At 41.0% G+C, this 14,177-nt stretch overlaps 1 protein-coding gene across 3 annotated transcripts; it reads right to left on the bottom strand.

The window, feature by feature from the left end:
* Positions 1-7,236: 7,236 nt before the first annotated feature.
* LOC147428505 (IAA-amino acid hydrolase ILR1-like 1) lies at positions 7,237-12,785 on the bottom strand. Of its 3 annotated transcripts, XM_086497194.1 has the most exons (6): positions 11,724-12,784; positions 11,413-11,538; positions 10,361-10,675; positions 9,119-9,247; positions 7,863-8,238; positions 7,237-7,429 (listed from the first exon to the last, which is right to left on the bottom strand). In XM_086497194.1, the coding sequence occupies exons 1-6, from the start codon at positions 12,159-12,161 to the stop codon at positions 7,425-7,427; spliced, it is 1,389 nt and encodes a 462-aa protein (XP_086353320.1). In that variant the 5' UTR covers positions 12,162-12,784; the 3' UTR covers positions 7,237-7,424. The 3 variants fall into 3 exon arrangements, with proteins under 3 accessions (XP_086353320.1, XP_086353322.1, XP_086353321.1); XM_086497196.1 differs by lacking the exon at positions 7,863-8,238 and having other exon boundaries at positions 11,724-12,782; XM_086497195.1 differs by lacking the exons at positions 7,237-7,429; positions 7,863-8,238 and adding an exon at positions 8,702-9,042 and having other exon boundaries at positions 11,724-12,785.
* Positions 12,786-14,177: the final 1,392 nt, after the last annotated feature.

Below are 14,177 nucleotides of genomic sequence, written 5' to 3'. Positions count from 1 at the left end.
TGTTGATCATCTCACTATAGGGTGATTGTAGAAGAAAGCTTATTTTGGAAAATAAATATTATGGGCTGGGGAAGTTTTAATAACAGTACCAAATTTCAAGCTTTTGAGGCTTGAAGTACTGGTACTGGTAAGTACCAAATTTGGTATTAGTCTTCTCATTGTAGGGTGATTCTATGTCATGAAAGTCAATCATACAAACTTTATAGCAGAGTTAGCCTTGTTTTGAAAAAAAAACATTGTGAGCTTGGGAAATTACAATTACCAGTACTAGTAAGTTCCAAATTTGGCAATGGTCTTCTCATTGTTTTCCAAGTTCATGTAAATTATGTTATATTATGAACCTCAATAGTGTAGCATGTGATGTGCATACATAGTGAAGGTAGAGAGGGAAAGGATAAATTACTCAAGCTTGAATGGCAGAACTAGTACAAAATACTCAATCTCTCGAATGGCAGAGGTGGGGATGGGTCAAATGCCCTCATACTCTTTGCCATCGTCATCATATGGATAAAAATGTTTTTGAGTCCAGACATAGGCTCCATCAGAATTTGTTTGGCTCTTACAAGGTGGGAATAGATCATGACTGGTGGTGTATAATCAAAAAGCCTGTATGTATTAGATTTCCCATCCACTTTTCCATAGTACAAGACTTCAACCACAAGTCCACCTCTAAAACCTTGTTGTGAAACTTATCCCTTTGTGATTTGTTTGCATGGTACATGGCTTTGGTGCATTTCAAATGACAAAGTTCCGCACCGCCTTCAACTGCCTTCATTGCAAAGTTGTCCCCAACGGACAACATTTCACACATTGTCTGTGGGTTGCCCTCGTACATTGGCAAGTTGATGCCAGATCTCATTGCTACAGTTGTCATATTGCTATCATCCTCCATGGCTCCCTCCTCTTCCTAACTATCCTCATTGTCCACCTTTTGCACCGGTACAATGGATATGTATTTCCATTCTTCAATGTATTGCTTGCTCTTGCATCTCCTCCGTTTCCCACTTAAACATGCATCACAAAAGAATGAGAGTGTACGAAGACGTAGAGCGCATGGGCCTTGGATTCGTTGACATTTCCACTGGATATACTGTTGCACTTCATCCTTTGAAACCAGCCAAAACACACTTTGTGTGCTAGATTTGTGTGACCCAGTCATGTCTCCAAATTTTGCCTTTAGAAAATTAACAACATTAGCCGCACCCTTCATCGGTGCCCCGTACGTCTGGTTTCAACTCCTCATGCGTTAGTGTTCTCTTGATGACAACACCAACTCCATTGTGCTCCCCTTTTCCAGGCCCTGATGCAGAGAGTTACACATCATGTGCAAGCCTATCAATTGATGGTACTCGACAACAAAGTAAAAAGGTCGACGTGCCTTGAATTGTGATGCTGCACCATCTGACCACACCCAATGATATCCCAAACGGTGACCTTGATCTTTCAGCCACCTATCATGAAGCATAAAGAAATGGTGCACAAAAAAATTATCATGCTGCTTATCATCAGATATGTAGAAATGCAGTGTCTTCTGTATGGCACCTCCTGAATTTCTAACGTATGTAATATGCACAAGGATTGTTACTTGTGATGACCACCAATGCATCGATTGTATTTCATTTTGTACTTTGAAAAAATAATTCTTTGCAAAGTCAATTACGGATACAACAACATTGTTACAAAATCTAAGCATGCTTTCTTTAAACTGTTGTGCCTGCCTAAAAGATGAATTTGTGCTTGATGAAATATTTGAGATGCTTTACAAAAAGGCCATGGAAAGAAGCACCTGACGTTCTTTGTAGAACCAAGTCCTTTCTTTTCTTTTCACTTCCATCGTCAGCCACATGTCCACTGACGTCTATGAACACCTTCACAGACACCTCCTTTCTATCATTGGAAATCTCATATGGGCAGAAGGGTAACGTGGTTACGCCACATTGAGGACATTCTCCAACCAAGCATTTCTTTGCGTGGAACTCGTTGTCAATCGGCTTTGTACACAAAATGGATTCCCACAAACTACTTGTGTGCTGCCATACTACCTGATTTGCACAACACTGATTTGCATCATTATTGCTACAACACACGGAACATCTACAGGTATGAGCTTTTCCATGATGCCCAAAATTATTTTGCCGCATGTGATTAAAAGACTCCTTGAGTAATAACATCTTCACATGATACACACAACAACAAGTATACCGTTCTTTTAGGTTTCGAGCAAAGAATGGCTTCAAGGCCTCAAAAGACCTAAGAGATAGCTCAATCATGGGGTGCGTTCGTTTGAATCTCTTGTAGAGTTCCACCTGAGATACAAAAACAATGTAGGTTAGAGTCCTTGAAGATGACAAAGAGATGAAAGCTTCAAAAGTTACAATAACCAGACCCAAAAGTTGATAGTAAACTACCAAATTTGAAATTGAGAATTCAAAAAGCAAAGAATTCAACATAATACCAGCCTCAGAGACTTGGTACTATGCAAATAGTACCCAAGCCATTGTAAAGTTTCAAAATGAGTGCTTTGGGTAGTGATTAGCCTTAAGTTTTTTAAGGTCATTGGATGAAGTACCAAAATTCCAAAGTATTAGTGACCTGGTAATGTGCAAATACTATCCACAACATTGTAAAGTGCCAGGTTTGAAACTCTGGGGACTAGTCCCAGGGACTTGGTACTATGCAGATTGCAGAGTACCAGGATTGGTGGTTTGGGTGTTGTACGACTCTAAGTTTTGAAGAATCATTTGATGAACTACCAAAGTTCCAAAGCCTCAATGACTTGGTACTATGCAAATACTACAGACAACATTGTGAAGTACCAGGTTGGGAAATCTGGGTACTCTAAAGTTAAGATTACCAAACTATCTGGAAGAGGATGGGGTGTAGGAAGGCCTCTTTATTTTCCATGAGCTTATGGAGGTGATTAACAATTTGACAAATAAGTGGACTCCATGTGTGAAAAAATGGTGGGTGTGTAAGAGTGGTCAAAGGATGCACTTTTTTCCCAAAAAGGAGGTATACCATTTTTTGATTTTCGGCCTTCCATAACTCCCACAAAAAAGCTAAGATCATAGATCTGCAATCTATGCATCGAGCTCTTTCCATAGATATGCTACATGATATGGCCCTCATAGATTTTAAATTCCATTTTGGGGGGAAACTTTGAATTCAAATAAACTAGCCGTTTTTCCTGTTTGAATTCAAAAGCTACCCTTTGGTTACTTTCTTAATACTAAAGGTATGACTTTCTTAAACTGCCAAATAAAGAGGCCCTCCTAGACCCCATTCTCTTCCTAATGCAAAGAATACTACAAAGATACATGATAATAGCAGTCCCATGGACTTGGTACTGAGAGATATTACCCAAGCCATCCTAAAGTACCAAGATTGGTGCTTTGGGTGTTGGTCATCTTTGAAGAATCATTTAATGAACTACCAAACTTCCAAAGTCTCAATGACTTGGTACTATGCAAATAGTACACACAGCATTGTGCAGTACCATGTTGGGAACTCTGGGTACTCTAAAGTTAAGAATACAAAACAAAAAGCACTACAAATAGACATGATAATAGCAGTCCCATGGACTTGGTACTGAGAGATAGTACCCAAGCCATCCTAAAGTACCAAGATTGGTGCATTGGGTGCTGGTCAGCTCTGAAGAATCATTTGATCAACTACCAAAGTCCCAGAGTCTCAATGACTTTGTATTGTGCAAATACTACAAACAACATTGTGAAGTAACAGGTTGGGAACTATGGGTACTCTAAAGTTAAGATTACCAAACAAAGAATACTACAAAGATACATGATAATAGCATTCCCATGGACTTGGTACTGAGAGATAGTACCCAAGCCATCCTAAAGTACCAAGGTTGGTGCTTTTTGTGTTGGTCAGCTCTGACGAATCATTTGATGAACTACCAAAGTTCCAAAGTCTCAATGACTTGGTACTGTGCAAACAATACACACAACATTAATTTGAAGTACCAGGTTGGGAACTCTAAAGTTAAGATTACCAAACAAAAAACACTACAAAGAGACATGATATTGGCAGTCCCATGGACCTAGTATTGAGAGATCATCTTGTTAAGTGGGTTCTCTCATCTTATCTTTCATGTGTAGGCGAGAAGTTGTCGCTACAATGTTCCTACAATGAACACCTAATATTGTTGCAATTTTAGACTGATTCATTACTGAGCCACCTGGAGTATTTAAAACCATGCTCAAAGAGGTTTTCTTGGCAAAACGTTTGTTTGCAGAACGAGGGACCTTGAGTTGTGTAAGTGTATTGCGGATGCCACTCACAAGACCATATTCAACATCGACAACCTGAAGCTTTGAAAATGTGTTATGTTGGAGTAGTTCCTGGAAGAGCTCCTTTTGCTCGCTAGCCAAAAGACCTCGTGCTTGGTTGCGCCAACATTGGGCCACTGCTGAGCAAATATTTTTCCTTGACTTGCATGTTGAAGCTCTCCCAATGATGTTGGGAACCCTTTCCTTGCTTCTTTGTTGATGCTTATTTATAGCCCAACAATCTCTCATGTAAGCGAGGTTTGTGAGAGATGAAGTGACTGGAATGCTCATGCTTGGAGTAGTATCCATTTCGTGTTTAGTTGTTGGCTTGTAGGCATCAAAAACTGGGAAGCTCTCTGAAATTGGTATCTCCATTAGCGTGTGCAGAACTGTGTGCAACTTGCACCCAGAGAGAGAGAGAGAGAGAGAGAGAGAGAGAGAGAGAGAGAACTATGGCTATGGTTCTGGCTTAATCTTAGATCATGGCTAGTGCAGCCAAGACAAGGAGCACGTTGTTTCTGCTGTAGATTTCCATTGGCATACAATCCGTGGGCGCAAGAGCCACGTAGATAGATAGATAGATAGATAGATAGATAGAGAGAGAGAGAGAGAGAGAGAGAGAGAGAGAGAGAGAGAGAAGAGAGGGAGTCCTTGCACTTCCCTGCCCTCTCCCCTCCAAAAAAGCATCGCACGTCTCCAATGACCCCACTCGACAGTTTTCTTGTTGCCATAAAGTAAAAGACCACCACTTTGTGAAAATACATATAAACCATATAAAATAAAAATAACTTCATCACGTAACACTTCATTTTTTCAACAACAAATTCACCAAAGGGTTGTTGTGTCAAGGACACCACATTTTGTACCACCAATACTTGCTTTCAACCCCATAGTTTGGCATGAAAGGATTATACCTTATCCAATTGCTATTGGATAAGGTATAATGAGGAAGTTACACTTTATCAAGTGCCCATAGTTTGGTATGAAAGGGTTATATCTTATGCAATTGCTATTGGATTTTGTATGGTTAACAGGAATCCTTATTTGTACGCGTAGAGGCATGGATTGTGGTCGTTTTTATTAAAGCAGATGATTTGATTATTTAAGGTAATCATGAAACTCAAGTTGAGCATGTAAATAGTCTTTTAAAGCAAGAATGTAATATGGAGAATTTGGGACAGCTATGATATTTTTGTGGCCTTTAAATTATACACACAAAAGAGGACATGTGTAGGTTATTGAAAGGCAATATGCATTGGATATGTTGTCAAAGTATGGTATGGAAAATTGTAAGGCTATTGATAAACCCATATATCAAAATTTCAAGGCGTGAGGTGACATGGGTAATGTACTTGGGAATGCTACAATGTACATGAATATTGTGGATAGAGTGATCTACTTGAAAATCTCACAACCATAATTGAGTTACACGGTTAGGTTGGAGAGCCACTTTATGTAGCCTCTAAAGAAGCCACGAGGAAGCCACATTTAAATGCAATGAGGTGCACATTTTGCTATGTGAGTGCTAGCTTGCATTATGCACTCTTTCATGGGGTTGGCACAAACTTCCAGCTTTATGGTTACACAATTGCACATTGAATTGGTATTGTCTCTAATCTACTAGTGGGTTCATGTTCGCAGTTGGAAGCCATACTATCACATGGAGCAACATCCCATGATTGATTGCTTATGTATATAGGTTGAGTATAGGGGTGCTGAAGTTGTGAGCTAGAACTGTTTCAAATGCTACTTAGAGAGTTGGGCATTCAAGTACTAAGGTCAATAATCATTTATATTGTATTTCTCACTGATATTTTGTAGATCTTATCATCCTTTTGAATAGTGAAGAACAAGAAGTGGCATCGGGTGTGTTCTCTTGGTTGTACATGTGTGCTTGCAAGATTTCGTGTTCTCTCCTCATCAATCTCGTTACAACTTTAACCCGCCACCTCTCTCTCTCTTGGTTGTACATGTGTGCTTGCAAGATTTCGTGTTCTCTCCTCATCAATCTCGTTACAACTTTAACCCGCCACCTCTCTGAGATTAAGACATTAATGTTCTGCCATTACTACGTTCTGGTGCCTTTAATGCGATGGTTGAGTTTTCCATTAAAGTAAATTATATAGCCTCAAAGAATGTAGATTATTGGTGCAATTATCATTCGTTGTAATATTATTTGTAAGCATTTGGGACAATATGATGTTGTGCTTGTAACGTTGCTGACTTTCTAGGATTTGGCAAAGATATGACACATGTAATGCTATTATCCCCAAAGCTTTACTAATTAAATAATTAAAGTGTGCTTGCTGCACATAATGCATACCCTATGTATAAGCATATGACATGCTGGTTGTGGAGTTCTCTCTCGAAATAAGCATCAAAATCCTTCTCAAAAACCCTTTGCAATTGGAAGTTCATTAATAAGCAATATTCCTTTGATAAGGATCAAGGAAGCTTAAATTAGAGGATAGGATAAAAGAATTGAAAATGAAAACACAATTAGTATAGACACATTGTATTAACTTTTGATGTTCAAATTCTCTTTGTCTTTCATCTTCCATTGTCTAAGGTTCTTTCACCCTTCAATTCAAACTCGTTGCATTTAAATCAAAATTTTCAATTTACAAAAGCGAGGGGGACCTAGCACTAGCTAAGAATGAAGGACATATCCTGTGACTAGTAGATCATCTCTCTCTTTTTTTTTACAATGCATTGGCTAATTTTCACAAGATTGCGGCCACACACCCACCCCCGCATGTCCCCGAGGTTGAACCATAGTGATACAAAAAGGATAACTAAAGGAAAAAGAAAAGTAGAGCATTATCCAATGCAAGGATCCATATTAAGAGCACATAATACACATGAAAATTTATGAACTTTCTTTAGTGTCCACCTTGTGTTATTCACATGCAATATGGAGTCACTTGTGTGTTGTAAATAAAGTAGAGACCCTAGAAATTTGTGAGTCTGAATTTCCACCAAGTTTACAATGGGAAAAAATGCTTGGCTATGGCTTATAAATGTACAAGGGCAGAGGTGTGGTCTATATTATCCCTAGAGCATTTACATGAATGGAACCGTTTCTATAGCTAGATGCCATTAGGCTTTGGCATCTCAATTTCAGTAGGTAGATTGTCAACCTGTACATTCATTTCAATGGAAGTAGCTTCAATGGAAAAATAGGCATCTCTCTCTCTCTCTCTCTCTCTCTCTCTCTCTCTCTCTCTACACACACACATGCCATAATGCAACCTAGCATTTAACACATAATACACAAGAAGTTTTGGAAAAGTTCTCACAATAATTCCCACATTGTGACTTACCTCAACATCATGAGCTTCTTTGAGGGAGGCACCGTATACCTAGCTAGGTACGATTGAGGGCAGGGGACCGCCGGCCCGGTGGGGGGCCGGTGGTGCCCTGTCCCCAATCATACCTAGCTAGGTATGCGGTGCCTCTCATGATGTTATACATTGTATGAAAAACACTGAAAAAGACTTTGTTTTCCTACATGAGAAAGTTTCTAAATCTTCTTGTGATACTTGCAAGCCCCAAAGTCATGCATTCCATTACCTGCAGATAACAGAGGATGATTCTCCAGATACCGGTAAGCAATGGCAGCATGCATTGTGGCCCCAATAGCTAGGACTTCTTCGTCCACAACAAAGAAAGGCGAGTGCAGTGAGTGAACTGATCCATAAGACTCATTTTTTATTCCCATGAAGAAAAAACTTGCAGGAATGATCTCTGCAAAGAAGGAGAAATCCTCCGCCCCCATTATCGGCTCTACCTCGATGACATTCTTGGCACCCACTACCTCTGTGGCAACATCGCGCACGTGTTTGCTCATCTTTTTGTCATTTACAGTGGGAGGGTAGGCTGGGTGCTTATCCTCCAAGAAACTTGTTATTGCGTGGCACCTATGCACCTCTGCTTGCTTGCTAACTACCTGAAATTATCAATGGAATCTTAACTCAGCTATTAATATTATGATATGTTTGTATGTGAGTGCACATTTTGTTCTTGTTCTTGTTCTTTAGCCCCCGGCATGTTAACATGCACAAAAAAGGCAGTCTCGGACAGTGCTAATTAGCACAATTTTGCAGTATGTGAACTCGCACAATAACATGAGCTGGATCACCAAGATCTATGTCGTATTATATCAATAGAAAGCTCTTCAAACAAGTAATCCAAATGTACAAATCACTTTTTTTTATATTATTTATAAAAATTTTACCAAAAACCCAAGTTTTTCAAATTACGCTAACATGACTATGCTAAATAAAAGTGTGTCATGTTAACATGCTTTGACATTCTCTTGTGTTAGGGAGGGGGTTATAAAAAGAATGAAAGGTGCAATAATTTAATACAAAGAATGGCCCCATATATAGGGCACAAGAAGATTTAGAAAATTTCTCATGTAGGAAAACGGAGTCTTTCTCAGTGTTTTTCATACAATGCATAACATCATGAGCTTCTGCTCGAGGGGCACCGCATACGTAGCTAGGTATGCGCCGGGGTCCCCTGCCCCCAATCGTACCTAGTAGGTATGCGGCGCCTCCCTCACAGAAGCTCACGATGTTGAGGTAAGTCACAATGTGGGAAATAGTGTGAGAATAATTTGTCCAAAACTTCCTGTGGGGGTTAAAAAGCGGCATTTCATGAATGCAGGTGACATCCCCTTATTATGAGTGGTGAATTCCCGGGGTGTGGCGCGAAGTCCCGGGGTGTGGCGCGCATGTAGGTACCCATGCTACATAACCAATGGCACCTTAAACCCAAGCAAGAACAAAGAAACAAAGCGATGGTGTCACATAATAAGAGGCTACCTCCTGAATCCTCTGTTTCAGCCTGTTGAAAGTGGCATTTGTGAAAGCCCTGAATGTCCCACTTATCTCCATGGACTCTGCCACTGCATTAAATGTAGTGCCTCCGTTCATGGTCGTCACCGACACCACCTAAACATGCACAGCAGTAATGCTTAAATTAATCAAGCTGCAATAATAGCACTAGCAGCTGTAGTTAGAAGAAATTGTTTAATGGGCAATTTTCAGAGGCTGTAATTGAGCGCAAGGTGAGAGAGAAGAAGAAGCCTGATTTTCACATTGTGGGAAGAAGCCCAAGAGATCAAGTTGATTCATTGAATGAATGAGAGAGAGAGAGAGAGAGAGAGAGAGAGAGAGATTCTGCCATTGTCAAAACAATCCCAAGAGATCTCAAAGATCTCTTCGACAACAGGTCTCGAACTCAAGACATGACACTCAAGTGTGAATTGGGATAACCAATCTACATAGAAACACAAGAAGATTTAGAAATTTTGTCATGTAGGAAAACGGAGTGTTTTTTGTACGATGCACAACATCATGAGCTTCTGCTCGAGAGGCACTACATACCTAGCTAGGTACGATTGGGGGAAGGGGACCGCCGGCCACCGCTGCCCCTTGTCGTACCTAGCTAGGTATGCAGCGCCTCCCTCACATAAGCTCAGGCGGTCCCCTGCCCCCTGTCGTACCTAGCTAGGTATGCAACGCCTCCCTCACATAAGCTCATGATGTTTAGGTAAGTCACAATGTGAGAATTATTGTGAGAGTTTGTCCAAAACTTCTTGTGAATTAAAGGTCAATCCAGTTTCCTCTTTTCTCTCTCTCTCTCTCTCTCTCTCTCGTGTGTGTGTGTGTGTGTGTGTGTGTGTGTGTGTGAGAGCTCTCTCTCGTGTGTGTGTGTGTGTGTGTGTGTGTGTGTGTGTGTGTGTGTGAGTGAGAGAGAGAGAGAGAGAGAGAGAGAGAGAGAGAGAGAAAGAGAGTCTAAACTTCTTTAAAGAATACAAAGTTCAAACAATGCCTTTGCTCACATGCATGATAGTTTGATGCCCTAATTTTCTGCAAGAGCTTGTTTAATGCAAAAGATATAAGGTATTATCTGAGACCTTTAAGGTGGGGCTTTGGTACCATATACTACACATATTTTCCATCACATGGGCAGCAATTAATGTATTACTTGTCTGCAGGCCATTGACATTTGTGCTTGTACTGACAAATTACAATTCAAGCAGGTACAAAACAGCATCTAACCTGAGAATCCAAAGGGTTCGCCTCGCGCGATACTAGATGTTGCAGGCTCAGCACGATGGAGGATGCTGCAATAGTGGGATCCACTGTGAGATGGGGCAACGCGGCATGTCCACCTTGACCAGAGATGATGGATCTAAAAACTCCTGAGCCGGCCAAAAAAGGGCCGTCCCGTATCCCAATCACGCCCGATGGTTCTGATGGCATGACATGCAATGCAAATATGGCTTCCGCTGAGCCAAGGGCTCCTTCCTCGATCATGCGCTTGGCGCCGGCACCGCCCTCCTCGGCAGGTTGGAAAATGAGCATGATTGTTCCCTGTAAATGGGAGCAAAATATTATGTGAGTGTAGTGGCAAATTGCAGGACTATAAACAATCAAAAAGCATCCTTGGGGCCCCCATGAGAACTATGGGATTATCTACTATCTACTAACATAATATGGTGGAGGAAGTGACCCTAATGAGAACTATGGGATTATCTACTATCTACTAACATAATATGGTGGAGGAAGTGACCCTTATACGTGTCACGTTCTGCGAGATGAAGGCTATAAGCCAAAAGTGGGGGAGCGAAAAAAAGAGAGAGAGCTGAGAAAGGGGGGGGGGGCGGGAGAGAGAGAGGCCGCCTAGCGATACTCGTATGTTTATGTGGACAGACGATGTAAAGAGGATTGTCATTTCAGGGAACTGTTTTAGATTCTAGATTCAAAAGGTTTGAACTTTCCTGTAGCTGGAAAAGCGGCCACCTTCTATGAGCAAACACAACTTTTTAGCTCTAACTCTATATTGCATGTCTGCAAGATCTAACAAGATATTAGCAATTTATACTAAGGTAACCATCTATCAGTGTGGCTGTGGTGTCCTGGACCCTGCTTTTGAGATGAGAATATTGGCTTGCACCGCCCTCCTTCAAGGAGATTTACACCTTGTTCGCTCACAGCGAACATCATTATTCTCGTGTAATTCCCCGACCGCAAGTCTATACTCGATTCTTTACACACTGATGTTTGAGATAAGATTAAGGTGTGTACTACAAGTTTATATAATTTCTTGCCTTGATCTTTGTCAGTAAAGGCATCAGGAGTTTTGCTGCACCCAAAAGCATCGCCACATGTGCATCGTGCCCACATGCATGCATCTTTCCTGGTATTTTGCTTTTGTATTCCCACTCCACTGCTTCCTGAGTCATCCAAATGTTATCATCAGTTTGAAGAGGGCATAAGAACAAGCCATTTCTTTACCAAACAATTAATGCCATCAGTTCAGATTAATTATCTTCTCAGTATTTATTTAGTGTACTCATTTGGTAAGGCCTGATTAAGAAAAGCAAAGGATTAGATGATGCTCAGCTTTCATGGTTACCACCTGGAGAGGGAGAGCATCCATGTCAGCTCTGAGAGCCACAAAGGGCAGCTTCCCGGAGCCAATCGAAGCGACGATGCCCGTGTGCGCAACTGGCCATCGATACTCCACCCCCATCTTATCGAGCTCATCCCTTATGAAAGAACTTGTTTCGTGTTCCTCATAAGCCAGTTCCGGTCGTTCGTGGATTCGCCTCCGCACGCCCTTCAACCAGCTCACAAAAGCAGGCTCTTTGGCACTGTCAGAGATGTCCGCAAGCGAAGACGACGATGAGGATGATGATGTCGCTGTTATTGCAGCCGCCGCGAAGGAGGAAGTGTAACCATCAGGACTATCCAGGCATTCAATAATTTCATGTGGGTTAGCTTCAACTGATGCTGAGGGGAAAGCAAAGAGCAGGAGATAGAATACTGCAGCAGAAAGGGCCATTTTGCTGAGCATCCAGCTTTTTTCCCGCTTTTGCAAAGTTGTTGAATTGGGCAAAGCCCTCAAACTCACAACCAGGTTTTACTCATGTACTCCTGATCGGGAAAGTGCAATTTGCAGAGAATCGGAAGCTTGAAACAACCAAATTTGCCGAATTGGGGAAACCACCAGGTTGTACTCATAATTTCTTGAGCAGGAAAGCGCATTTTGCACAGAAGTCGAAGGCATTAGCATGCAAAATTTCCGATTTGGGCAAATCATGCAATTTCGCAACGAGGTCGTACTGCTTTCCTGATCAAGCAAGTGCATTTTGCGCAGAAATTACAGAAAAACGCCATATCTGTATTGTGTAAAGAAGGCGGGCTCGTGAACCCATGTGGGGAAAAATCATGGGTTCTCTTGGGTTAGTTGAGATACGCATGCCGCTGCATGTGAGTGCGTGCGTGTGCAAGGCTGCAAGCTGAAGAACTCTGGGCGCCCACTTTGTAGAGGAAAGAGGTGTGTGTGTGTGTGTGTGTGAGAGAGAGAGAGAGAGAGAGAGAGAGAGAGAGGACGCAGAGAATGCAGGCTTTGCATGTGAGCTCTAGCGCAAAGATTTGTCCCCATCCTACCCTAGTTTGAATGATTCCATTTAGGCAACGTGCTTGAGGACTCTTGATAGGAACTAGAAAGCCGCAGCTTGTGCACACTCCTCCAAATGACTAATATATTACTGCACTTGAATTAACTATTCTAAACTTAGCGGCATGATTCCAGTTTCCTGTCACTCCAAGAATTGACAATCTAGTGACTTGGCCGACCTGTCCCAAAATAATTGACATAGTGAGCTAGTCTGATGTGTGACAAAATAATTGGCTAGTTCAGTGAACTAGCCAATTATCCACCTTGCCAGCGGCTGTTCCTAACGCGCAACATTCTTCTGCATTGCAAGTGGTTATGCCATGGGATAGCATGTATAGAAGGAAACTTACTCCCATCGGAAGGAGACATGGTTTGCACATTTAGTAGCCATCTCATTGCCAATTACAAGAAGGGAGTGGTTTCCAACTCCACCAAGATGGGCAAAGTTGATCACTTTGCTACTCTTAAACACCAAATACCAAGCTATTTATTGAGATTTATAACTACAATGCGTCAAAATTGGCTATGGAATTGAAAGTCTAATTATAATTATTCATTTTCAAACAAGAAATTTTAAGATGGAAACCATGGTTGGTGGGCATTGGAGAAAACTTTCCTTTCTATCTACTAACATAATATGGAGGAAGGGGGAGCCTTTTACACGTATCGTAATCTGCGACCTGAAGGCTAAAGTCTAAAACGACCCTTTGCACGCGTTCGTCGCCGGTACTAGTACTTACTATATATGAAGTAGCTTAAATTTTTCAAGGAAGGAGAGATACTCCATGTGTCACTCAATGCTTCACTTAAAAGAAAACCTCTCTAAAATGCAAAAGTAGAGAGAGATTGTAAGAAATAACAAGCAGCTTTTGTTAGCTTTTGTCATAATGTAAAATCAAAAGACTTTTCTTTTCTTTAGTACTAGAAAGTGTTTTAGTAATAGAAACTCAAAGACTTTCTACTCTACATAGAATAAATGCATTGATTTATATGAACGTAACAAAAAAGAGATAAATTTAGTGAATATTTTATTATTTAATGAGAATTCAATTTTTGAAGATATATTTGGCTTTATCTTTTCAAGAGTCTTTTTTCAAGATCAATATTGATATTAAAAAAAAATCCTTTAAAAGAATGAAAAAAAAAGAAGAAAAAAGCTCGTGTGGTGTCCACTTGGGGTAGTTTCACTTTGAGAAAATACATGCAAATGAAGAAGTAGTTATCCATGTTATTGACCATGAATGAGAGAGAGAGAGAGAGAGAGAGAGAGAGAGAGAGAGAGAGACACCATCCCATTGCATGTGTGTGCGTGTATGTGCACGAGAGAGAGAGAGAGAGAGAGAGAGAGAGAGAGAGAGAGAGAGATTTTTGTTTCGAGCTCATAGGGCTCCGTCTCACCAAGGACACCCT

This window comes from Adiantum capillus-veneris, chromosome 23 (assembly GCF_014529385.1).
Source record: "Adiantum capillus-veneris isolate H3 chromosome 23, ASM1452938v2, whole genome shotgun sequence".
NCBI lineage: Eukaryota > Viridiplantae > Streptophyta > Polypodiopsida > Polypodiales > Pteridaceae > Adiantum > Adiantum capillus-veneris.
The sequence above is the reverse complement of the archived record's forward strand: the minus strand, read 5'-3'. Positions and strand labels throughout refer to the sequence as shown.